At 35.5% G+C, this 27,528-nt stretch overlaps 1 protein-coding gene across 4 annotated transcripts in view; it reads left to right on the top strand.

Annotated features, from left to right (window-relative positions):
• The window catches only part of OTOGL (otogelin like), a 120,770-nt gene that overhangs the window by 62,684 nt on the left and 30,558 nt on the right, over window positions 1-27,528 (top strand). For 2 of the 4 annotated variants that reach the window (XM_087813873.1, XM_016199465.2), the window contains 16 exons: window positions 1,773-1,922; window positions 4,153-4,272; window positions 5,529-5,645; window positions 6,430-6,586; window positions 7,136-7,162; window positions 11,818-11,985; window positions 13,732-14,010; window positions 15,838-15,955; window positions 20,083-20,162; window positions 20,477-20,529; window positions 21,858-21,864; window positions 22,517-22,584; window positions 24,963-25,140; window positions 25,386-25,528; window positions 25,778-25,801; window positions 25,898-25,990. In XM_087813873.1, the coding sequence (XP_087669999.1) occupies window positions 1,773-1,922; window positions 4,153-4,272; window positions 5,529-5,645; window positions 6,430-6,586; window positions 7,136-7,162; window positions 11,818-11,985; window positions 13,732-14,010; window positions 15,838-15,955; window positions 20,083-20,162; window positions 20,477-20,529; window positions 21,858-21,864; window positions 22,517-22,584; window positions 24,963-25,140; window positions 25,386-25,528; window positions 25,778-25,801; window positions 25,898-25,990 (1,782 nt within the window). Of the gene's footprint in view, window positions 1-1,772; window positions 1,923-4,152; window positions 4,273-5,528; window positions 5,646-6,429; window positions 6,587-7,135; window positions 7,163-11,817; window positions 11,986-13,731; window positions 14,011-15,837; window positions 15,956-20,082; window positions 20,163-20,476; window positions 20,530-21,260; window positions 21,264-21,857; window positions 21,865-22,510; window positions 22,585-24,962; window positions 25,141-25,385; window positions 25,529-25,777; window positions 25,802-25,897; window positions 25,991-27,528 lie in introns of all 4 variants that reach the window. The other 2 variants (XM_087813871.1, XM_087813872.1) reach the window with 2 other exon arrangements.

Genomic DNA, 27,528 nt, shown 5'->3' with positions numbered 1-27,528 from the left:
AATTGTTGCTGATCAGGCTGGAAGGTAAGACCCGTGAACAGGCCAGTACAGGAAGGTGCTAAAAATTTATGAGTCAGAGCTTGATCTAGAAGCTGAGAACACTGCCATGAACTTGACAAGTACATCTTTCAAGGAGCTAGCATTCAAGTGAGGGGGAGGAGAGAGAATAAAGCCAAAGACAAGCCAGACAGCAGAAAGGTTCTGAAAAGTGTAATAAAAACAATAGAAATAGGCTTATTGGAGAGTTACTTGGGGGCAGGGCAGGGCCTAGTCAAAAAGGAAAATTCGGGGCCCAGTGTCAGAAAGTCTCTCTTGACCTGCCATGATATTTTTTCCTTTATTATTTAATGCCTTGCTCACTTGGGCGCAAGGATACTCCCAGGTTAAGTGCAAACCTTCACAGGCACCCAGGGCCTTGTCCCTAACTTCAACCTGGCCCTTGGGAATAGAAGGAAATGAGGTTAGGTAGAGTTCATTAACAATATGTAGGTTACACAATATGTAGTGTTATATCCAACACACTGAGCACTTATAAATATGACCTTGGTCTAATAGATGTGGAACTCCTTATGGATATGACTAAGTTTACTTAATTTGTCCTATGGAATATTTATGTGTCTGCCATGGTATAATACTTCTAAAGTATGCTTTTGTTATTACTTGGAGTGAGAATAATAACCAAAGGATTTCATATCTCCTTCAAAATTTTTATTTTGCTTCTGGAAATATTTGTTTTACTTAATTTTATTTAACCATGTAATTTTGAAGTTATTATATGAGTTAATTTCAATGTCGTATTCAGTGTAACCTTTTATAAGGAATGGACCCTGCTCGTAAAGATCATTGAGTATTTTCACTTCAGGCTAAAGACACTAACTTTTCCCAATAGGTTCTATTTCTAGTTTCTTCCTACTGTTATCCTTTATAGCATATAAATTACTTTCTCTTAATATACAGATATGGTCTATCGCTTTCCTATTCAAAATCCTTTATTCAGTACAATTTGCCCAGGTAATAACAGCCCTTGCTTTTATGGGTAACGTGGCTGCAAAGAGCCTCAGGCTACACTTATCATGGAGTCCATGCTCTAGTCCTTTGGTTCTCTCCTTAGTTCTGACCGGATCTTGAACTTTCCTCCCTCTAAGCCTCCATGCAGGTGATTCCTTTGGCTTGGAATAATTTCTTCTTCATTCTCATTTCCAGCCCTCTATACCTCCTTATGTATGACCTCTTGCAAGAAGCCTTCCTCAGTCCCTTTGATGGAGATTTATTCCCCCATTCTCTCTGCCTCACTCTCTTTCATACTTGTGTGTGTGTATGTGTACAGATACATACATACACATATGCATACACACCATGCTTTGTGCTTTTATTTTCCAGTTACATGTATTTGCAGGTAAAGTCAGACATTGTTAGCACTCAGGCATATTTATTCATCATCAATATAGAATTTCTGAGTTAGTAGATATATCCTCTTAATTTATTCTGTGTCCATGCTCTTGTTCATGCTTTTTTCTATAACTGAAATACATTTTTCCCTTTGCTCATTTATCCATGTTGAGCTCATCCAATAGTTTGTGTCTTGTAACCCATTTTATGTGTTTTCTATTTTGTGCATTTGTTTTGTCTTTTACTATAGAATTCAAAAAGACAAGGCTAAGCAAAATTACTAGTACGTAGATACTTATTGGTGGATAGTAACTTAATGTTTACATCTTGGTTAGAGAACAAGGAATTCACTTTTTTCTTTATCATTATTATTATTTTTTAAGAAACGATCAGGTTTTTTTCTGGAAAATGAACCAACATACCAGCTTTGGAAGGCAGGGTACTACATGGTAGTATACTTTCCAGAGAAAGATATCACTATTCTTTGGGATAAAAAGACAACCATTCATATCAAAGTTGGACCACAGTGGAAGGTAAGTCAGCCTATTTGGTAGGTCAGTCCTAAAGAGATGCAAAATGTGAGGTTACATTTAACTTTCAGTATTGTGTGGAAATAAAATGATCGATATTTTTCTTTAAGAAATGGGTTATATTTTCAGAATTCTAACTCACATCCTAGTGAAGAACCACTTTACCAACTAGAGTCCAGTGTTTTATACAGTTCTTTTTGTCTTTAATCTTACAGTATCCAGTTTTTCAAAACTACTTAGGTCAGCTTCTTTCTTCTTACCCCCTTCAGCATGGTTATGTAATGTGTTTATAATACAGTCTGATTCAGTTTTTACAATCTGCATTCCATCTTTTTCTCCATATTCTGGATATATTTTTAAAATTTATATATAGTAAAATTATTTTTAAAAAGTAAAAAAAATTACCCTTATGGTTTACAGTTTTACAGATTTTAATAAACTCATAGAGTTATGTATCTACCACCACAGCTCTATATAAAACAGATCCATCAACTCCCAAATTTCTCCCATGTTGACCCTTTAATGTCAACTCCTACCCCTATTCCTTAACCCTTGGCAACCACTGATCTATTTTCCATTCCTAAAGTTTTGGTTTTTCTGGATATAATATAAATGAAACCATACAATATGCAGCTTTTTGGATCTGGCTTCTTTGACTTGGCAAAATACATTTAAGATTCATTCACACTGTTGAATGAATTCATAGTTTGTTCCTTCATACTGCTGGGTAGTATTCTGTTGTGTGGATGTACTAGTTGTTTTATCCGTTCATGATTGAAGAGTCAATCTGGGATGCTTACAGTTTTGGTAATTATATTTTAAATTGTTTTAAATATTGTTTTTGGTTTAATATTGTATTAAATATGTTTATTATTCTAAATATTTAAAGTTTTGTTAAGTATTTTAACTTTATATATTAATGTTGTTTTTGACATATTGATGTGTTTATAAAAATTCAGTTTGTCTGATATTGATATTGAGATTCATGGATATAATCTGTGATAAATTAGGGGAAAAATGGGATAGTAACAACACATTCTTATAAAACTATTTCAATATACATATTAAAAAATATATTAATGTGTTGTAAATTTAAGGTATGATTGTATATTTAAGTCATTTTCTTTTTCCTAAGTGAGATAAAGCCCCCAATCTATTCCTAGGTGTTTGCTTGTTCTCGTATTTCTTTCATGAAGTTGACGACATAATTTAGTCATGGCCATGTTTCTTCAGCTTTTTCCCTCCGCCATTCTTTGTCATGCATCCTCCCTTCCCTACTTTTTGGAAACAAATTACCCATTTATTTTACTGCAGCCCTCCTGCAGTGATGGCCACTGTCTTTGGATAAACACAGTGGCTTCTGAGAGCAGAGGCGCCGTGGTGAGCAGTGGCCACGGCAGGTGTGACCCTCGGGTCATTGTTCGCTTTCCGGGAGACACGGGCGGCCTGCTTGACATTAATGAAGGGCTACATTCCATTCTCCAGCACCCCAAGAAAGTGCAGTTTGCTTAGTGTTAAAATTTTAAGGAGGATTTCCATGGTTTATGAAACATTTTTCCCTGTACTCTTAGTCTACCTCCTTTCCCTCAGAGTAAAGTTTTTCACATTATTTGAGAAAATGCAGTGGGTATTGTTGATGTGAATAATATATATGGTACTTTCAGTAATCATTCCATGACCCAAATGACCTTTATAAAAATTAGGTAAAATTTAGATTTTATTTATTGTGTCTCATGATGGCATGATATAGTAATGTTAAAGTTAACTTTTCTTTAAAATTATATTTTGAATATTTTGACTTTTCAGTCTGACCTAGAGAATAATAAATTATTTTATTGTTTTGACAGTTATAGTGTTACCAAACCTTAAACATATCAGGAGGTGGGACTTTTCATCATAAACATTTTATTTATATGTATACACACAGGTATACCATAATGTTTGTATTATACTTTTCCAAGTTACTTACGCTATTAGTTGTATCAATGCTAAGACATTGATAAATGTGGAAAGATAAAATTTGGGGGACAGTAAAACATTTTTGAGAATCTAAAATAATTGTTAAATATAGTTAAATAGATATGAAAGTCCACATTTTTGAAACATATTTTAAATGGTTGTGAAGACATTCTTAAAATATCTATCTTAAATATTTAAAATATTTTATCTACTATAAGTCTTTAAATGTTGAAGTGAATATAAAATATTTCTTAGTAATTTTCTTTTACTTTAGAACAAGATATCAGGATTATGTGGAAACTTTGACAAATGTACTTCAAATGATATGACCACATCTAATAACTTAGAAGTGAGAAATGCCCAGGTGTTTGGAGATAGCTGGGCATTAGGACAGGTAAGTTGAATATATATATATTTTAGAACTAAACAAAATGTTTTCGGTATATTTATTCACTGGGACATTTTATTCTTATAGGAAAATTTATTTAGGTAATACTATTTTATGTAATATTTGTGTAGTAATTCACATTTGACAAACTACTTTCACATTTATCTTCTCATATAATTCTTGTGAGAACCATGCAATGTTCATATTATATTATAAATGAAGAAACTGAGGCTGAGGAAGGTTAAATTATTTGTGTAATATTAGACAAATATTATGAAAGATTGTGTTAGGAAGAATGAATCTGGAGAATTCAAGAAAGACTTCTATCTTCCTGGCTTATTGGGTAGATGCTGGTGCTCTTCCCCGAGGCAGGGCAAAGTAGAGAGTGGATGGTAGGGGACAGTGAGGACAGGACAAAGGTGCAGAGATTAAGTACAGGTTAGGATATGTTGAGAGAGAAGTGACAGCAGAGATATTTATGTGGAAATGACCAGTTTTTAGACTCAGGAAAGAGAAAGTGCTGGAAATATAGATTTGGCTGTTACTAGTATATTCGGTTGTTAAAACCATGAGAAGTGTATAGAATGTGGAAAAGAGAGGTTTGAAGATCAAGATTTTCAAAGAAAGAAGGGAAAGGGAGAGTGGGAGTAGCAGCTAATGAAGAAACCTCCCAGAAAATGGTGCCACCAAAAACAAATGAGGAGAGACATTTATAAAGGGCAAAGTAATAAACAGAATCAAAGGTAGTAAAAGGTTAAGTCAGATGAAGACTGAAAAATTGCCTTTATATTTAGTAATGAAGAGACCATTGATGACCTTTCCCAGGGCGGCTTCAAGGACTTAGATTAGAAGAGGCAGAGAACAAATTGCTCAGTACATGGGAGGTGAGCCTGTAGACACTTGAGCATATACAGCTCCTCAGAGGGTGGCTTGTGATAGAAATGAAAGAGGTGAACATTAAAGGAAAGAGAACCCTTTGCTCACAAAATTATTTTAATCATTTAAATTGAAAAATTATTTACCTCCACTCTCTCTAATATCCCTATGATTTTACTAGTATGTTTAGTTGTTTAAAGAAATAATATTTACTCTTTACATTGGGTTGGCTGAGCACCGGAGCCTTAGGTAAAGCCTGTCTGAAGGAATTAGGATATACTAGACGTTACTGTAATGGACGGAGTCAGGATTGGTTGGTCACTCTGGCTTCTGCTTCCCAGATCACCCCTTTAAAATCTTTCTTTCTCCCTTCACATTTTTCGCAGTGTGAAAATGCACATGAATTATTCAAACCCTGCGAAGCACATCAAAACAAATTTCCTTATGCCAAGAAAGAATGCTCCATTTTGTACAGCGATGTTTTTGCTCCTTGCCGCAATGTGGTAAATGAATACTAAACTTTCCAATTTAAATGGCTACTGCTCTGTATATAATATTGAGACAAACAATTTAGCTATCCATTCTTAGGAAGACAAATTTGGAGGTTTATTTTTCAGTAGAAGTGATGCATCTGGTTGATTTACTCTGTCCCTCGCACCGTCTTTTTTAACAGCATACACTTGTACATGGTATTTGCAGGAACCTCTTCTAGTACATGAAGCATTTTTTTGCATACATCCTCAAAGCCACGAAAGATGGGTCATAGCTAGCAGTATTTGTTTTTCTTCAGAGAATATTGCCAAGTGGCCATTTGCTCCCTCAACCCGAAGTATAGTTTGAAAGCATCTCTAGTGGCACATTTCAAATGGTTTTAGAAGCGCATCTCAAGATGGAAAGTAACTTATTTAGAAATTTAATTGTTTAAGATATTCGTAAAAGCCAAGTAAAAGTACAGTTGGCAACTACATTCTTTTAATGCCATGTGAGTATTTCAAAGAGGAAACAATGAACTTCTATCAAATATAAATCTGTTATACTGCCTGTGTTGAAATTATATTTGTCTGTTAATCCCATTACCCGCTTGGCTAGTTCTCTGATCTCGCATTTGCCTAATAAATTTCCTTCTCCTTTGAGCAATTTAGAGGTCTGAGATACTGAGAACTCTCTAGGTGTCAGTGTTCAGCTGATAATATCAAATTCTGAAAATCAACCAGTTAGTTTTTCCTTAGAATTTTCGTCAGTTATGTAGTTAGTACTTACTGAAATTAATTTTTACCTCATTTTCAGATCGATGTTACTTCTTTTGCCAAAAATTGCCACGAAGACACGTGTAACTGTAACCTTGGCGGGGACTGTGAGTGCCTGTGCACCAGCATAGCAGCCTATGCGTATAAGTGTTGTCAGGAAGGGGTATCTGTTCACTGGAGATCATCTACTATTTGTTGTGAGTACCCCACTTAGAACATCATCGTTAGTTGGGAACCTCGTAAAGAGATTATATCAATTGCCTTCTCATAGAACTGATACCATGGAACTCATGGAAATAGAATTGCTTTCAGGTGACTAAATTTTATATTCCTTTGACAATGCAGATACAATTTAGTATAGCTAAAAAACTTACAAAAAGAAAAATCTGAGATAACTTTTACTGTTCTATGTTTGACTGTCATCACTTTAACATTTGAACTATATAATTTATTTATATACCATCCTTGGACAAATTGTTTATTACTCTACTCCTCTTATGGCTATGGAGTTTCTATGTGTTTATTATAAGAGACATATTTTTAAACACATCATATTGAATTGCTTTCATATTTGACTCTAAACTTATTCTGTGCTTGTATAGATGGTCAGGCATCTGAAGACTTTGTGATGATGTCACTTCTGTGTTCTTTCGCTTGGTCGTTGATAAACACATGGCGATATCTGGCACACATTTAGATGTAGTCAGATTCTTCCATAGTTTAATATTTCTTCTTTTTTCTTTTAGCACTTGATTGTGAACATCACAATGAAGGTATGTGACGTTTAAAGAATATCCCTGTAGTATTCTATTAAATGTAGCTTCGGATTAAAAGTTTTGAACAGCTTTGCTGGGAACAAAGTATGAATAGTTCGTAAGTTGGTTTATAACTCAGTAAAAGCCTTGCCTCATAAAATATATCTAAATTTTGAAGTATTTGTGTTAAAATTGATTCCCTGGAAAATAAAAAGAGGGTGTAACCATCTTTTCAGCATGTAGGAGGCCCTCAATAGTTTTTGAATGATATGAATAAATGAATGAGTAAAGTTAGCTAATTTTTACATAAAAAGGAAGAAAGACATATACCAAATGCATATCTTTTACCATTATGTATAAAAATGGACATTATTCACCCTTTTATTATGTTGTAGAAAAAAAGAAACAAACTATAAATATAATGATAATAATAGAAGGAATTTATATAATCATTACTTACAACAAAAATAATTACTTAAATATGATAAGAATGAGAACATATTAATTTAATAACAATAATGAAAATCTCCTAGCTCCAACAAGTATTCAAATTTGCAATGAGAAGTCTAACAGGTGGTGCTGGCTAAAACTAAGTTATTGTAGATATAAGACAGAATTATCGTCTCAGTGAAAATGCCAGAAGTTGGCAGAATTGGAGCCTGCTTTTTGTTCAAACTTGTTTAATGAGGAAGGTGTAATCACTTAATGCTAATTTCAGAAAAGCAAGATGATCCAGGGATGTGTCTCTTTTGTTAGTGACTGGACAAAGTCTGAAGCCATGATGGGAAAATTAGAGTAATAGTTATAGGAAAGCTAAGCCATTAAGAAAAACAACCACAACCAAGCAATCAATCAAAGGCATGTTTGGTGCTTCATTAAGCCAGAGAGAAGTCTGTCAGGTATAATCCAAAGGAGGCCAGAAAAATTTAGAGGAACAGAGATGATGAATTAAAAAGGATACAAATACTTTAGTTTTGAGTTATTTTCTTACAGTTATGGAAGTTTGATGCAGGAAAAAAATCCAGCATTAAAAATATTCTGTGTTAGTTAAAGAAAGATCTAAACCCAAAATATTGCCTGTTCAGGATTTAAAATATACCCACACGCCACATCAACTCTTTGGATTCCATGCTTAAAATGAGACTGATTGCCTAATATTTATAACAGTAATAATAACAATAGTTTTTATTGTATTAACTACTTTACCTATATTATATAATTTAAGCTTCAAAATCTGCTTGTAATACATGCATTGTTATTAGCATTTTATAGAGAAGGTAATTGAAGAACAGAGGGGTTAAATAATTTGGCCAAAGTCACTTAGACAAAATGTTGTAAATTGGGATTTATTAACAATCTGAGTTCAAGGACCAAGGAGCTTGACCTCCATGCTGCACTGCCTGGTGTCTGGTTAACACATCCTCGTCTAAGCATGATCACCACACGTCATTATCATATGCCCTACACAATGTACACAGATATCGATTTAAGAAAATATTCCACAACAGCAGTATGGTGGTTACCAGAGGGGAGGGCGGTGGAGAAGTAGTAAAGGGTAAAGGAGGCTAAATATATGGTGACAGAAGATTATTTGACTTTGGGTGGTGGGCACACAATGCAATATACAGATCCACATATTATAGAAATGTGCACCTGAAACCTATATAATCTTACTAACCAATGTAACCCCAATAAATTTAATAAACAGAAAAAAAGATGAAAGGAAGTGCTTTAATAACTTCACACAATTCAGCTGTGAAATCTCCACCTGTGCCTTTGTCCTTTCTGGTGTTTCTTCCTCAGGCCCTTGAATCCAGAAGCAGAATTTTCTGAGTATTGACTTTTTACCTCTTTTTACTTTGTACATTTTCCTTTCTGTCAACAAGTCTGCTGCACTTCTACTGATGGTTCTTTTCTTTAATGTGTTACAGGATTCCTCAAACCAGTTCTTCTAGTTTCATTTTTAATACTATATTGGTAAGAGGGTGAACATGAGGCATTTGACCTTCGTGAGACACTGATGGACTCAGTGAAGTGACAGGGGAATCTGTTTCCTATGATCAAAGTAACAGGAAAAAGAATCAATATTCATAGGGGAGTAGGAGTTTGTGGAAACAATGCAATAAAAGTAGATGATTGAGGGGAATACAGAACTGTGTATGTAGATTGTTGATAGTAAAGAAAGAAAATAATTTTAAATGATTACTCTTAATTTGTTTCATCCCAAATAATTTCAGAGCTATTGTAAATTTACCTAGTCTTCTTTGGATATTCATGGCTGACATACTTCTCTCTTTACTTACCACATAATGGACACTACATTATGAAGATATTTATTATTTAAAGCTAATGCAGAAATAATTGTGATTCTGTCAGAGGAAAATGTTTAAAAAAAACAGTAGGAAAATTCAGAGGTTACAGCTGAGATGATATCAATAATCTATACTACAAAGACCATATATTCTATCTTTATGTTCATTTTATGGCATTTACTAAAAATATAAAGATTTTATTGTTGTTATTGCTGTAGTGAGAAAGGACTTCAATATCCCGCTAAAAATTGTTGTGCAAGTTTTATGTTCAGTGTTTTTTAGAGAGGATATGCTTAATGCTGTGTTTAAATAATCACTGCAGGAAATGGTTGCTTTTGATAGATGGTGAAATTATTCTCGCTGCAGAAAATTAATGATAAAGTCAATGACTTGTGTCTCTTAATTGTTGGTGAAAATGCATGAAAATAATCCAGACACAAGGTATCGATCAACTGGGAGTCAATTCAGAAGCTTTTGATTTTTATACAAATGGATTTCTCAGGTGGCAGCTTCTCTTCGGGCTGCTGAGTGAGGGACTTGTGCAGTGAGGTTGAGATTTTGTTCTGTCGTCTATTTCCTTTTCCTCATTTTTATGTGGAATATCCGCGAGGGTCTTCAAACCTTTAAGTTGTAGTTGTGCCTGTCTTCCTCATTTTGAATTATATCTCATTATAATATACATATTTATCTATTCACTTGTACATTATTTACATACTGTATTTATACAAATTTATGTATTTAGATATTGAAGGATATTGCATCTTGGATGTTTCTGTTGTCCTTCCTAGAAAACAAGCCAGTAGGTGGTGTAGACTAATGATATCATTTTCTCTGGCTGTTGCTGATGTGGGCTCATAGAGAAGCACTGCTCGTTGGAACAGCAGTGGGTGTCCACCGCAGCAGGGCCCACAGCGCAGCCCCCCCGTACCTGCTCAGCTCTGCCTTGGTGTGGGCGCGGAGTTCTTCCAAGTCCCCACCTCTACTCAGCATGGCCAAGTCCCCGAGGAAGCTCTTTTCCTCGCGGCTTATGTGTCCCCAGCTGTTCAAAGATGAAGTGTTCCAGCTGATGAGTTAGTGGAGGGGAAGACACTTGAAGATAACTTATTCTACAAGTCCCTGTCTCTTCTCCTGGTCCTAATGATGAAAATGTTGGTTCTTGTTCTTTCTATTTGAAAGATTTTCGACCCTCTAATCCAATGATCTTCTTTTCTTCTCTCAGGCCTGGTCTTCTGTCTGAAAGGGGAAAAACCTAGTCCTTGGATTTCTTTAAATCTTTTCTTCCTTCCATCTTAACAGTGGGCTTGGAAAGGAAAATGGTCCTTGAGATAAAAATTAGAGAATAAAAGGAAAGTGAAATTCACTGAGAGTAACCAGATTAATCTTTTTTTTGATACCACCTACTACATACATATTAGTATTTTACATAATTTACAACATAAAATATGCATGTCTATAAAAAGTATACTGCTGATAATTTTTAACTAAATTTTGATGATTTAAAATAAACTTAAAATTTTATAGTAACTCAGTTATATTAAGAACACTAAATGACATTGAGATTGGGTTGAAGATAATTTGACCTTACTATCATAAAACCTAACATAATATTTTATATTAGTTAACTTATTTACTATATATATATACACACTTCTGTTTATAAAATTAAATTTGCAGAGTAATTATTCTGATTGAGTTTTAGGTTTGGTTCTATACTAACTATAGTAAATATTTTCTACTTTATATGGAACCATTTAACTGTATGGGAAATGATAGCATTAAATAAAAAGATCTTTGATTTCTTTGTTGAGCTTCATCTCATTTTCTTTTTTATAGACATGCCTCACTGGTGAAATTCAATAATTCCCAGAACAGTAAAGTACTGTATATCATGTCTTTGAATTCTGTTTTCACGCAATGTAACCTACTAGGGTGAGATGACTTTTCAGAATACCTGGCCATTGATGAATAACTAAACTTATGTTTATTGAGAGTATATTAGAATCTTGGAATATTAGAGTGAAAGGCTAACTAGACGAACTTCTTCATATAGGTGGGAAAACTTGAGGTCCAGAAATCTTAAATCAACCTTATATCCAGCACTGCTATACATACATGTATATGTATACACATTTATGTGTGTATATATTCTAAATTATGTAATTTAAATATGTATGTATATATCCTAAATCATTATAATGTATATTTTTGAAAAGAGTTCAGCAATTTTATTAGTGCCAAATGCTTTAATGTGCAGTAATTTTTGGAGTATCTTTTGCTATTAAAATTTATTCCATTGAAATGACAACTTGAAATGTAAAAATTCAATGACAATTTATAATTCTCTTATTTGTATTTAAATAGGGCTTGGAGAAGGTCCATATATGCTGGCAAGTTATGGGCAGAGCGGCCTTGTTCTGGGGGCCAACATAAGCAGTAAAAGCATTTTTCCTTTGTCAAGAAGTACCACTCATGGTGAATTATTTTTTATTTTTATGATTACTCCAGGTCTTTTCAAAGAGAAGGCATCATGTAAGTATTATTTCCAATTGAAATTAAGATTTCAGTTTTACATTTCCATTTTTTCATTTATTTACATTCACTTAATTTTGGATCTAATATGTTTATGGTATTTTTCTAGGTGCCCCAGAAGATATAAAATAAGATGCTGGTAGATGAACTATCTATCTCTTTTGTATATAAAAGCATCTCTTTTGTTTATCTATTGGCATATATTTGTTAGAATTGCAATTGTTTGATTTTTTGGTCCTAAAAAAAGCACAGCTTAAATCTTTTATAATATTAATCACAAAACTTAATTTGCCATTTTTGAAAAACAGTCCACCAATAACTAACATTTTAAGGATTTTAATGCTAGATCAAAGTAAAAGAAAAAATTAGGATTCGATATCAAAGTTGTAAAATACTAAGAGCATAAATTAGAACCAAGAGAGTCATTAGACAACCTGTTACCCTCACATGCCCTGTGTGTCTGGGTGCCTGGCCCTGCATTTACTGGGCTGCGCTGGCTGTATCCACGTGGCACCTGCCTGCCTGGTGGTTACTGCCCTCTTCTGACCCATGAGGCTCAGGCTACACTGCTTCCACACTAGCCCTGCTTAGAACCATGCCTGACGGGTTGTGTAAGCTTAGGAAATACGTATTGAATGAATAAATCCAACTTAAATTTCACCTATTCTGAGAAATCTCCGGATTCTCTGGTTAGGATAAATTGCTTCTTTCCTGTAAAAAGAGTTCCTTAGTTTTTTAAAATCTATGAAAACACATCGCAGTCTGAAGTTCTCATTTGTATGTTAGTTATATATTTTCCTTTTACAAAGGTTTCTTTTATTCTTATTTGCATCTTCCAGTGCTCAACAAAGGGATTTGCAAGTTTTAGGACACAACGAATGTCTTTGGAAAAACATATTGACTTAGAGCTTTCCATTGTACGATTTACAATAACTGACGTTTTTAAACAGTAAAATCCTAGTGGATTTAAATTAAGACCTCTTATGAAATATATAATTTGTAAATGTTTTCTCCCATTCAGTAAATTACCTAAAGAAATTAAGTTCTAAGAAATTAAACCTAAAATCTTAATTAAAAAAATCCACGTTTATATTATGGGTTTTGCATATATAAAGGAAACTTTTAAAGCACATACAAAAAAGGATGATACTTCCCAAATGCTTTGTAGCTGTTCATTAGTAACTTGATTATCTATTGGAATAGACAATAATGTTGAGCAAGTTTTTTTTTTTTAATGCATTCAAATCACTTGCAAGAAGATTTGCTTATTAAGAATCCAGTGATACTGAAATGTAGTGACATGCCTAAGTCCATCTGCTTCTCTATTATTTTTTTCTACCATTCAACTTAGCTATTTGTAGATTTCATGCATTTGAAAATGTTAAAGTTTACAAGTACAGATATGTACAAATAATCATTTAATTACTTGCACGATATTGTACATTCTGTGGTCCTAAGTTGATATATCTTCTTTCCTCAAGACATGATAAATTATTTAAAAACCAGAACTCATCAGAGACTGATTAAAGTTGTCACTGTTGTTCAATGCATTAAAATACTACTTTTTCCTTTAGAGATCTTATAACTCATTTCTGAAATATTTGAGATGGGCATTAATTATGTTTGTCAGTTTTGCAGTTTTATTTATGCCAGTTTTATAAATACATTTTATAATGTGAGCGCTGATCATCTGCTTTCTCCAGAGAAGCCAGGAGCTTGTCAAACACACCGCTCTGTGTTTTGCAGCATTGACGCTGGTTTCTTTAGAATCTGCTGAAAGGCCAAACTTCTTTCTCTATGTCCACAACGATAACACTCTTAGTTTGAAACTGTGGCAGATGAATTCAGCCTTTCATCGGAGAGCCACATTTTTCCACCATCAGGGCCTGTGGATTCCCGGTTACAGTGCATTTGAATTGTACAGCAAGAAAGGCTTTTTCATAACCCTCACAGATTTTACTGTCAAAGCATCAAAATACGATGATTCTGAAGAATTCAAGCATTCAAGTAGCTTCAGCGTAGAAGGTATGTTTCCTGAGATCTTCAAAAGGAGAATAAATAGATAAATTACATAATAGCAGGTAGATAGAGTATAAGTAGATAGAAATAACACGTACTTTACATGGTTATCGTAGAGTATAAGTTAATTGGTAAATTGCTTAGAACAGCCTTGAATAATGTTATTTTAAAACTATTGACCCAGTTATTACTTTCAGTACTGTCTGGGCTTTGGAAATAGAGCTCACCCATGTCTCATGGGTGTCTAGTGTTTGCATCAACTTTTTGTTTCCTAGAAGACAACTTCTCAATAACCTGATTCTTAATGATAAAGACAATGTTTATCTCTGTCCTTTGAGTACTAGGGTGTCTGGTTCCACTGACCTCTGGAAGACTTCCCTGGTTCAGCAGGAACCTGATCTTATTTCTAGAGATCCTCATAGTTCTATCGCTATTGAATTTTCTGAGTTTCAGAGAGGAACCCTCACTGCTTCATCCAATATTTAAATCCCATGCTTTATTTTCAAACCCTAGAAGCTTACTATCTATCTTGGGTCTCCCAAACAGTGCTTCAGTCTAACCTACCCTTCTCAGTCAGTCCAAGAAAACTAATCATTTGCATTTTTTATTGTGGATAAATTTCCACATATCCTGATAGTCTTTGAATTTTAGATCATTCAAATTGAGCTTCAGATTTTTGAAAAGAGTTCTGTACTTATGAGAAAGAGAACCACTGACATGCTTATACAACATCCAATAGAGCAGATGTGATTTTTACTTGACTTTACTTAAAAGCCGAACCTTACAAGCCTAAATTACCCCTCCAATCTAGAAATATGCTCCATTAGAACTAGAACCAGCAGTTCCACCTGAGCTGAGTACATCTACATCCTATGCATCATTAAAATCTCAGAAACTGATCTTCATGGGCTTCCTAAACCTAAGAGGCTCTAGGGGTCTACTCTATCTTAGAACCAATCTTCTCCCAGGATCCACAACCTCAGTAACCCAGGTCTAGCAGTCACTCTAATCTTTGTATGCATAGATGTCTTCTAAAAAGTATTAATTTCCTTCCCACAACTTGGGATTGAATTCTGTATCTAGAGTCCAAGAAACACAACCTGTTTCCTGAGCTTTCTCTCTTATGGAACTCTCCAGAGGTAATTCTGGACTGCTGCAGAAGGACTGGTCTATGATGTAGGGAAGGGAGACTGTTAGCAGAATTTACAGGAGAAAAATCTTCCATCAAGGGAGGTTTATAACTGTAAGCATGTATTATTAAAATCCATTTATTTTCTGATCAGATAATACTTTATGCACAAGGTGTGCTGCGTCCTGGGAGAACAAACATGGATTGTCCTCTCTAGGTCTGATGTTAGGCAACATGTCTAATTGCCTGAACTTGGCAAGTCACTTGGCTCCTCTGTGCCTCAACTTCTTCATTTATAAAATGAAAATAATACCTACTCAACAGGGTTTTTATAAGGATAAAATATAATAATTACTTTGCAAAAAATAAAATTCCGAACAAGAGTTTAGTATTATTAAGATATGCAGCTCATTGAGAACCCACGAAACACAAAGAGAGGAAAAAGATTAAAAAATTTCCTAGGCCACTTCCAATCCTGCTCTCTAAAATATTTGGAAGACAGACTAATATTTAGATATTCAACCTGTGCATGAAATGCTTTAATCACCAAGCAATTACAATGCTTTTCCCACAGCCCTGTCTTTCCCAGAAGGCCATTGGTCAAAGGGGGGTCAGTCCCTAGAAGAATTGCTATCACAAATCATTACTTTTCAAGCTTTACATAAAAAATATACACAATCTAAGCTTTATGTTTTTCCTACTAGAAATCCAGGCAGCAGTGCCATATAGGAGGATGTGTGAATGGCGTTACGAACCTTGTGCCATTCCCTGTTTTAAAACGTGCAGTGATCCTGAAGGACTAGCATGCAAATTTCTTCCACCGTAAGTCATGTTTAACCATTAAATGAACAAATTCCAGCATTAACAGATTCTTCTCTCAATGAATTTTTTAAATTTGAAAAAAATGCATTCTCAAGAATAATTTGTATGTGCTCTATACTCATTCATAAATTTGTTTTATTTTATACAAGCTATAGTTATTAAGGATTGACTATGTGCCAAGAATTCTTCTAGCTGCTACAGATACAGTAGTGACCAAAAATGGATGAAGTGTCTGCCTTTAAAATTTAGCTTAAATTTTGTTAGGGTGAGACAGAGAATAAACAAATGAAAATTTAAATATGTAATGCAGCATATTGTTAGGTGGCAATATGCATTATAGAGAAAATTAACGGAAGGTAAGGGGGGAGATGGGGAACATGAGCATGTGTGTGTGTTTGCCACATATGGTTAGGGAAGAACATGCTCACAGGTGGCATCTGTTCAGGGATATAAAGCAAGTGAGGTGCCTGGCCATGTGGATATCTGGGGAAAGAGTCTTTCAATCTGAGACCAGTACAAAGGTCCTGTGGTAGGAATGTGCTTGAGGATTAACAAGGAGCCCAGCTAGTTGGAGCAAAGTGAATAAAAGTGAGGTAGAAAATGAGACCAGAGAATCATAGTGGTAGACAAGTAATGTAGGGCCTTATAGCCTGTTGTGAGGACTTTGTCTTTTTTTTTTTTCTGAGTAATGACCTGCTGTATTTTGGGCAAAGGAGTGACATGGTCTGATTTATTTTTAGAAGGTTTACTTTGCCTATTGTAGTGAGAATGGACTACTGGGCGAAGGGAAAGACAAGAGTAGAACTACTCAGAAATACAAACAAGACATGAAGGGACGTGGTTAGGCTGGTAGTCTGGAGGTTCTGAGAAGTGGACAGATTCTGGGTACATTTCAAATTTAAAGTCATAGAGTTTGCTGATGGATATTAATACCGATTATGAGAGAAAAAGGAGTTAAGGACTCAAGCTTTGGTCTAGCGATTTTTAGGTGGAACAATATGAAATTGCCATTTTTATAATCAAAACTGGTCAAATATCAGCAAATTCAAATGATTCGATTTAATGGAAGGGCTGAATGGCTGTTTACCGAGGTAAGACTGTGTGAGGAACAGCAGCGCGGAGGAAAAGTCAGGAATTTGGTTATGAGGATTTTAAATTTGAGACTGAAAATTGTTCATTGGATTGGGCAATCTGGAGACTAAGGAGACAGAGCGAAATCGGTTTTGTTGCTTGTTTTTAAGGAGTTTTATAGGAGAACAGAGAAATGGAACGACAGTAGGAGGGAGCATTTCATGAGAATCATTTTACATTAAGTGTAACGAGCTTCTGTTCTACGAGAGGCATCGGCACCAGGCAAGTTTCTGGGCGCATCGATGCATGAGACATGGGCCCTCTTTCAAGGAGCTCAGTCTTTTGGAAGGAGACAGAAAGTAAGCAAATCATGAACGCGGGCTAGAAGGATGACAGCAGCTTGCACACGAGTATTGCACAGCACGACATGCACTGTGCTGAGCGCTGGAAACAGGGAGTCTCACTATCCCCATGTTCAGGGGGGGAAATCGACCGAGACACAAAGAACTTAAACAGTGTGTCTTAGGTGACGGCGTGTAGGTAGCGAAGCCAGTGTTTAAACCACTACACCTGTTTAGGGATCAAGTGTTATGGGAGCACAGAAAAGGAAATAATTTTTGCTTATTTTCTTAAAAAAACAACAGCAGCCAAGTTTTTCTGAAAAGGAGAGGCCTTCATTCACTGGAACACCTCATATTCACAAACATTTCCTTGCAGCCATTAGGACTTTGGAAACAACACGGACCCCATAGTGAATAGTACACTATGGCAAAGAGGGAGGGAGGGAGGGAGGGAGGGAGGGAGGGAGGGAGGGAGGGAGGGAGGGAGGAAGGAAGGAAGGAAGGAAAGGAAGGAAGGAAGGAAGGGAACATAGGGCATGCAGGCCCTGCCACAAGGGAGGAAATGGAACTATATTTTAAAGGGGCATTTGGCTAGTGTGTTACTTCTTGGGTCATATAACCAGTCTCTGAGGTATTTGAATCCAGATCCTCAGCGCTTCCCTTGTTTGGTTGGTAGCTATTCTGAAGTTTCTCTTTGGATATGGTTAGGATGGAGAAGAGACTCAGAATGAAACCTCACCCCCAACGAGCTGTTTCTCATCTCTGTCTTCTTCTCTATCTCTACCTCTCTCCCTTCCCCACAGTGAGGAGCGAAATTATTGCCTCTCCTTGTACTGTTAGCCCTGAGGGGAGACTCAAGTACTAAGGTGGGGCTTCAACATGGCCCTGCACCCCTCCTTCAGGTCTCCAACAGAATCACCACCTTTGTTCTTGATGACTGCAGTTTCTGGCACATATCAAGTGTTTAAAATATCTAGTGGAAATAACTTTTATGAGAAAAGATACCAACTGGCATACCATAGAGCCCATATGTAAATATAGTTATTCCAATTATGTAATATGCCCATTAAAAGAACTGTTATGCATCAGATATATTCTATTTATCAGTCAGAAGTTGAGTAGATTACCAAAAAAAAACCAGGAACCTGCTATGAAGGCATGTTAAAGGAATCAGTTACTGGTTTTTGGAAAATATTTTAAGAAGATGGCTGTGTTTTTGACTTGCATAAAACATTGCAAAAAAACCTAGTTGCATAAAAAATGATGTTTATTTAATGTAATGAGAACCAACTGGCCTAGTCTTTTTAGCAATCTAATAACTTTAATTTTTCTTTGTTTGCTTGACAAAGTTTAGAGTTGAATAGGAATATTATGTACTGGCTAAACGTGTTATTCAAGTACATTTTATGAAATAAACAATTGGTCATATAAACTAAACTGTTTATGTTTAAAAAAATCATTTGCGAAGGAGGCATCTGAGAGATGGCTAAATGTGTCTCATGTTGAAAGAGAAATGAGCTGTTCTTGGTTTTTACTGTAGTCTGAATTTCTTTCCATGAACAAGTGCCCTCTGGTGGCAACACTTACCCTTAGTCTCAAGCTAGTTCACTTCCATCCTGAATGGAAAGAGACCTTGAGTATTTTTGGTTCAAATTCTTTGCTTTACAGATGAGGCAATTAGAAATATTTTAAAATATTAAAAATATTATTACAACCTACCAGTGTATTTGAGAGGCAGATAAGCAAGACTTTTTATAACAATATTTCCATTAATTCTCTCTAGTATGGATGAATCTAATGACTGGTTGTACACAAAGTATTACATTTATTTCATTTGAATCAGAATGAATTGGATTCTGAGGCCCAACAGGATGAGAGGAAATATGTAATCTCAGTCATTATCTTGGCTTTATCACCTTAGGAAAAAAGCATTTCTGATGGCCCCTTCTGTCTCTGACCCATGAAGCCCAAGCCCATGACTTCTTGAAGTTTGGGACTCTTACTTTGCTTCTATGCCATGCACGAAAACTGGGGAGCCTTATGAAGAGCATTCAACCTGGAGCTTGAAATTGGCTCTCCTTAGGCTCATGTTCAACCATCTCCCCGGCCACCCTGCTACAAATTTGGGCGCAGGTCCTGATGCTCTTGAGAACTGCAGCCTCTGCCCACCCCCTCCCCCTGTTTTCAAAGAACTGAAACCATGCCCCACCTCCATCCATTCCTAGGGATTCCTAATATATATCTTTTCAATGAGTTTAGGGCTTAATAACAGGCAAGACAAGCCACTGAGATTCCGTTTTTGTTCCTTCAACATCCTTAAGGCAAGGATATTCAAAGAGCATGACTATCTGCTTGGATGAGGGGGGAATATAGGAACGGAAAATACAATGAATATAGCTTAAAATCACAGTAACTGATTCTTCTGCATTTCTGATTTATAGAACATGGCCTCAATGGGTCCCAAACATAAGTATTTGTTTTGAGTGTTCTGTGTTAAAATTCTGCTTTAATTAGGGATGATATCCTTTTATGATCCACTAGCTCATAATTTTATAAAATGAAGTATGATGGAGTGGCAGTGAACAGAGCACCCCCTAGTGCTTGACAAGGAGAATGGACAGATTTTAGGAAAAATATATCTTGATTGTAGATATTAAATGCAGTATTCTTTATACTTTAAACTTTTTCCATTTTGATTTTTTTTTTTATGTGAAGGGTTGAAGGATGCTTGCCTTACTGTCCAAAACATATGATCCTTGATGAGATCACCCTCAAATGTGTCTATCCCGGAGACTGTAAGTGTGAACCTTACTTAATTTATTATGGAAAAGTGAAACACTTGAATATTTTTTTTCTGTATGGTGGCAAGTGGTTGTGAGCAGAAGCTTTAGATGGACAATACACTTCCCTAAGATTTTTCTTCAATATCCCTTCCACTGTTGTTTTTTTTTCTAATTACTTTCCAAAGCATATAAATCTTCCCTCTAACATTCCTCCTGTGTTCTCTCTCCACAACCATTTTCCTTTAAGCTAAAGATCCCTATATAAACTATGTGGTCCTCACATTAAGCAAAACTGATTAAGGAAGTGTATCTTTGTTTCTTTGTAGGCATACCTCTGATCCCCGTGTCACCAGGTAAGCCATCTCTACCATATATACAGGTATTATTACAATTTTAGACACTAGAATAGCATTGTGTAATTTCAGCCTTGGCACACTCATAACCAGCGGCGGGTATTAGCACCACCCCAGCGACTGGAGAGCCTAGGTGTCACTGTTGTTTTGTGAAGTAGCTGTTCACTGGCTCAGCATGTCAGTTTCTAAATAGCTTCAGCCTTTGGTCCACCTTTCTCCCTTTCAGTGAATATAGATAACAGAGATTTACCACACTTCTTTTTATTTGCCTAGAAGTTAGGCTTTACCAAATCCTGCTTAAATTTTCACAGTGATTAGGTTGACTCGAAAGGGGTGTTAATGTAAATGACATCACCCTTTAACCGCTTCCATTCTTGTTCCTGGCTCGGTCCCAGCCTCTGGAGGGGCATTCTGGGCTCATTCCCTGGCTTCTCTCCCTCACTAGGAACATTGCCTCAGAAAAGTATTTAATAAATCCACTCTCGGTGAGACTTGACAAACTTAATGTATTTTTCCACCTGGCATTATAATTTAGAGAAGCTCAGATATTTATTCTTCAATTTATTTGACAAGTTTTAGCTGAGTGTCAGCTCTGCCAGGCAGTGTCCTGGCACTGGGGAGAGGAAGGAAGGTGACCGAGGCACAGCTTCTACCCTAAAACTGCTGCTAGTCCAGAGGCTATTGTGATATTACAATAAGGGTAATGCAAGCAGTAAGCAGGAGGCGTCTTGTAAATTTTGGAGGTATGAGGTCTCAGAAGGTAACAGAAGGTGGGAGTTGGGCAGACTAGTAGAGGGAGGAAGTGTGCGAAGGCCTGGAACTGAGAGAGAATATGTCACAGAGGAACTTGCTAACCTAACAGTTGTCCTTTCAAAATGAGAGGTAACAAGCATTTATTTAAATCAATAAGATTGATGTGCTGATTCAGGCAGAAGCCCAATTAGTGTTCCAATTTAGAGACAAAGGCAATGGGTATTTAGGAAGGGGAACAATTGCATCAATAGAAGGAAGGCATTTTTTCTCTTGGTGCAGATAATATAACATAGTGATGCTAATTCTAAATAATGTTTTTAATTTTTAGTCTAGTAGTCATCAGTCCAAGAGTCAGAACTGCTTTCTTCTTATCTCTGCAAACAGTTTTTTGAGACACAATGTTGCCCTAGGTCCAATCCAGAGGTTATTTTGCCCAGTTGTAACAATCCAAAGATTTGAGACATGAAGTGTAAGGCAGTTAGTTCCTCTGGCCTGGCAGCTTCTGCTCCATTTTAAAGTGGCTCCATTTATAATATTGTTTACAGACTTCAAGCAGGTTAGTGTATCTTGAGTCATGTAGTGTGAGGGGAATTGTGCCAAGAGATGGGGTGGAAGAGATTACCAGGGCCAAATCACAAAGAGTCCATGGTAAGAAAATTGGATTTTTTTTTTGCCCCCTGAAGAAAATGGCAAATCACTGAAGGATTTTAATGAGTCCTGTGACATCTTCAAAATAAGATGTCTCACTACTACCATCTCTACTATTCTAATTAGTAACCACTTACTGCATAGTTATTATGTACCAAGCATTGGACAAGGTGCTTTGTATACATTTAATCCTCATAAGAGCTTTATGAGAGAGGTGTTATTATATATATATATATATATACACACATATACAAATACATATACATATACAAATACATATACATATACATATGTGTGCATATATATGTATGTATGTATGTATGTATGTATGTATGTATATGTATATATATTGGTGGTTAGAAGCCAGGGCTCTAGAAACAGAATTCCTGAGTTTAAATTCTTCCTCAAACACACTTACCAGCTTCTCTCTGCACCTTAGTTTCCCTCTCTGTAAAATGACAAAAATGTTGTTTCTACTTTACAGGGCTCTTGTGAGGAATACATAGAATAAACTGTATAAAATTTCTTAGCAGTTTCTACCATATATGAATTCCATACATGATAGGCACCGTCCCACTAATGGAGAGTATTCTTCATTTCCAACAGGTCCAGAGACGGTTGCCCCATCCGAAGCCCCTGTGTCTGACATGCTGACACCCACCACGGGCTTGGACTGTGAGGTGCGACTGGGTAATCTCTTCAGCTACTTTTGTCCTTTCCTTATAGCACCTGCTCCAGTGTCTGTATCACTATCCAAATGCTGTTAAACTTTCCAGGGTGATCATTAGTCTTTCTTTGCTAAAAGATAATAAGAAATATGCATTAAATTTTACCAACTGTATTTTGAAAACTGATTCAGACATTTCTTGTTAATTAGGTTCTGGTCACACTAAAAATAAATTCAAAGGGGGCCTGAAGTGTGCTTCTTTAATAAAGAGTTATCTAGTTATCTAGTGCGGGCTCCTGTGTAAGCCAGGCATTTAAAAATATCTATCAAGTAGCTACTGTGTGCCAGGCACTGTGCAAGATGACAAAGATACAATGGTAAGCAAAGAAAGATAAGGTCATTGGACTCCAGAGCTTGTAACTGTCTGGGCTGAGAGTCTTGAGCACTTCTATCTTTACTCTAAATATATCACTCGTTCTAGTAAACTAATTATTTATTCAACCAATGTTTATTTAGCAGTATTTCCAGCTAGACACTATTAAGGTGCCATGGCTAAAACAATATAAAAGCAGGCAAAAATTCCTGTGTTTATGGAGTTTACATTCCATTGGAGGTTCTGAGACAACCAATACGCAAAATAAGTTATAAAAAATGTTAGAGGGTGCTGCTCAGGAGAAAAATGAAACTATTTTCAGTGAGAGAGTAAAAAATCCTCACTGATAAGGTGACTTAGGAATAAAGGAGCTGAAGAAATTGAGAGAGTGAGCCATGTACAGAACAAGAACAATAATGTTCCATGGAGAGGGACCTGTAAGTGCAAAGGTCCTGAGGTGAGACTGTATCTGAAATATAACAATGTATCTGAAGAATAACAAGGAGGCCATTAAGTAAGGAATAAAATAGTAGCAAGTAAATTAGATTATATAAGGCCTTGTAAATGATTGCTAAGATCACAGCCTTTTCCCCCCTAAATGATAGGATATGGCATGGGATATTTTTGAGCAGAGAAATTACATGAGATCATTTGTTTCAGGATTATTTTAGCCACTGTGTTGAGAGAAGGGCGGAAAGAGACAATAGAACAAGTTAGAAGGCTATTGCAGGAATTCAGGCAAAAGATAATGGTGGCCTGGACCGGGTGATAGCAGTGGAGATGGTGAGAAATGCCTGCATCCTGGATATATTTTTAAAATAGAGGCCATAGAATTTGCTGAAAGATTAGATGTGGGGCGTGAGAGAAAGAGACATATCAAGGATTCTAAGATTTTTGTCTTGAGCAACTAACTGAAGGATGAAGTTGACAATCAGGATGGTGAAATTGTGGGAAGAGAAAGTCCGGGTGGGTATAACCAAGAGTTCAGTTTTGCCATGTAGAGGTTGAGACTCCTTTTAGATATCAAAAATCTGTGGATGTACAGATCTGGTAAACATAGAGTTTATCTCAGAGGGTAGTAGTTGTGGGAATGAAATGGGTTAATTTGAACAATGGGGAAAATAATAAGTGGTATAAATGTTTATCATTGCTATAATTATTACTATAATTTAAATAGAATGTAGTTTATTAACTGAAAAATCCACCACTTATTTAAGTCTTATTTATCTAGAAGTCTGTGAGCTGTATATAGCAATTAATTTATAATGATTCTATCCAACAGTGAAACTGATCTCACATATGAATTTTTAATGAAACATTAAGACAGTATTAAGTTGTAATTTTTAAAAAATTGACATTAACAGAGATTTAATACTAGCTTTATACAGTATAATATGGCAAGTTGAGTGTCATTGTATATATCTGCTTGCAAAACACTAATCTAGACAAATTAGGACAAGGCTTCATTTGCTCAGATTTTTGAGTACATGGGCAATTCTGATATCAAATCAATATTGAGATAAAGCTGAAGTGAAGTCCATACTGAGTATTTTAGAAAGATACATCAACAAAAAGTTGTAGTAAAATTTATTTGTTTATCTTTCAAAGGCTCTCCTATTTAGGAAATATGCACTGTAGGTAATGTGAATGGGAAATTTTAAAAATATATGCAATGAAATATTACTCAGCAATAAAAAAGAATGAAATCTTGCCATTTGTGACAACATGGATGCACCTGGAGTGTATTATGCTAAGTGAAATAAGTCAGATGGAGAAAGACAAATACCATATGATTTTACTTATGTGTGGTATCTAAAAAACACACACACAAAACACACCAATTAAAACAAGCACATAAACAAAACAAAAAATAGAACCAGGCCCATAGATACAGAGGATAAGCTGAGGGTTGCCTAAGAGGGATGAAATAAAAATAAATAAATAAATAAGTTGAAAACATTAGCTGAAAACGGGGAAAAACTCACCAATTTTCTTTCTTTCTTTTTTTTTATTAACAGCCTCAACAATTTGATCCTGTTTATAATTGTAGCCAATATATATGCCTTAATATGGAATGGAAGTTGTACAACTGGTCTCTTAATTGCCCAAAGGACTTGGAAATGCCTGACTGTGGTTTTCGGGGAAGGCCTGTTCAAGTGAACACTGATATCTGCTGCCCTGAGTGGGAATGTCCGTGTGGGTTTGCATTTCTTACATACAATCAATTTTTACCCTGGGGGAGGTTTGTTATTTGTTTGAACCCATCACCTCATCAAGACAAAGTTATTGTCGAGCGGTCTTCATTTGATTTATGATTTTGGTTCCCAGTATGTAACTTTTAGATTTCCTTTTTGTTAAACATAATGAGGCTAATTTAAAGTAATTATCACTAGAAATACAAGTAATTAGTAAGTCAATTCTCTCTCTGACATTTTTTTCAGGCCGGTGTTCCGTGTTGTCAGAGCTGAGCATTATTACATTTGATGGAAACAACGCAGCTTTATATAGCATGGCTTCTTACATATTAGTAAGAATTCCTGAGGAAATTATAGTTGCTCATATTGAAAAATGTTCCATGAATCAGGCAAGTCATGACCCATCCTTTTGTCCTTTCTTAATAAATCAATAGCCGAGGGACCTTGCAACATTAGGTATTCTCTGAATAAGGGGGGCTCAAGAACTCACTGAGATTTACCTTCTGGCACTTAAAACAAGAAATGTTTCATGTGAATATATGTAGGGGCATAGAACAGTAATCCAAATAATGTTTTTAAAAGTCAAATAGTGTTTTTCTTTTTAAAACTGTTTTTTCTCTTATGCCTTTTCTTTTCAGAATGAGAACTCATTTGAAAAGCTAGTGAGTATTGGCAAAGTGTTTCGTAAATTCCTTCTGTTTACTGCTAAAATTATGTTTAACTTTACAAAGTGTTAATTGCTTTTTTTTCAAATTCAGGCTTCCTCTGAAAGAATCTCTGGACTTTGTTTTAAGAGGTTAAATTTGACAACATCTATACATAAAATCATTGTCAATCGGCCAGCAAGAAAGGTAAAAACACAAAGCTTAAACATATCCTTACATTAGATAAAATTAAGAAATTATATAAACACAATTATTTCCAAAGTGAGGAAAACTTAAACATATCAGTGGGGTTTTACTGCTGTTATGTCTAATCATTCTTTTCATGTTCAGTTTAAAAGTATTTCTGGTATTATATTTCTCCTTTCATAATGTGCCAACTGTTGCAAATACTCCCCTTGCGAGGTTAATCGTAAGAGCCATGCTCAGTATGCTAAAGCCTTCTTGGGTAAGGTAAGTGGCCAATCCTCTTAGCATCAGTGACGTTAATGTTTTAAATTAAATACAATGGAAATGATGTAAAGAAGAGGGATCATAAGATTGAAAATAGTGGCCATGAATACCAGAATGAAGACGACCAAGAGAACAGATGGAAGCAGTAGTTTTGAAATGTTGATGCCATTAATTTTTTAGTGAATAAGTGGTAGCTAAAATAAGAAAAAGATAAATGAATAGTTAACTTTATCGAAATATACTGAAGAAGGGGAAGACATTATTAAAAAGTTGGAACAGATCTATTTTGTTTTAGAGGAAAAAACCTTTAAAAAGCTTTTATAATATAAAGATATTATCAATAAAAATATTTTCTGTTATAAAACATTTTATAATATAAAAATAATACCATATAAAAGTGAGTTATGAGCTGGATGTCTCAGTCAGATCTAAATGATTCTCTCAAAAATATAAGAAAATAATGTATTAAGATTTCACTCAACGTGGCTGAGACGTTATAGGTGTTTTGGAAAGAATCCCATTAGCACAGAACCACAGATGGTAGACTAGAAGCAGTATTAAAACAGTCTTAAAATATTGTAAGGTGCTAGAAAGTTTAATTTTAAGCACAACTTGAAAAAATACACGAATGAGATACTTTTTGAATGATAGCATTCGCATATACCTTTGATTTTGATGAGGCCGATGTATTAATTGGAAGTAGATGGGAAGTGAACTCAGCCTTGGTCAGCTCTATTACTGTGAGCATTTGGGCAGATGAGTTTATTTTTGGCCTCAGCTGAACTTGTTGCCGGTCATGTATTCAGTTAAAAATGAATTAATTTTAAAAATCATTTAGTGAGAGTTTATATGATGAAAACAAAACAGGTCCTGATCTCAGGTTACTTGTAGTTGTGTGTGGGATCATGAACGTGATCATCTGCCAATTAGAAAGCAGCAGGAGGTGTAATGACAGCGACGACCAGGACATTATGGAAACAAAAAGAAGGGTCAGCTTATGGGAGGGCCAAGTAGGTATTTTTGGAAGAGGTGACACCGAAAATAAATTTTAAAGAACGAGTAGCAATGAACAGCAAGGGGAGGGGTGTATTAGCTCAGGGTGGCAGTACAAACAAGATGGAAAGATGAGAAGTAAGGTGGTTGGTCACGTGTAAAACTTTGACAAATGTATTGCTGGTTACAGCTCATGGTTCCATGCCATTGCCATTATTTAAAGCACTAGTTTTCAAAGAAAAATCCTTCGACTGCTTGCAAGAGCACGTGATAAAAATAGA

The sequence above is a fragment of the Miniopterus natalensis genome, chromosome 2 (genome assembly GCF_054644295.1).
Source record: "Miniopterus natalensis isolate mMinNat1 chromosome 2, mMinNat1.hap1, whole genome shotgun sequence".
NCBI lineage: Eukaryota > Metazoa > Chordata > Mammalia > Chiroptera > Miniopteridae > Miniopterus > Miniopterus natalensis.
This window is presented reverse-complemented; position numbering and strand designations above follow the sequence as displayed.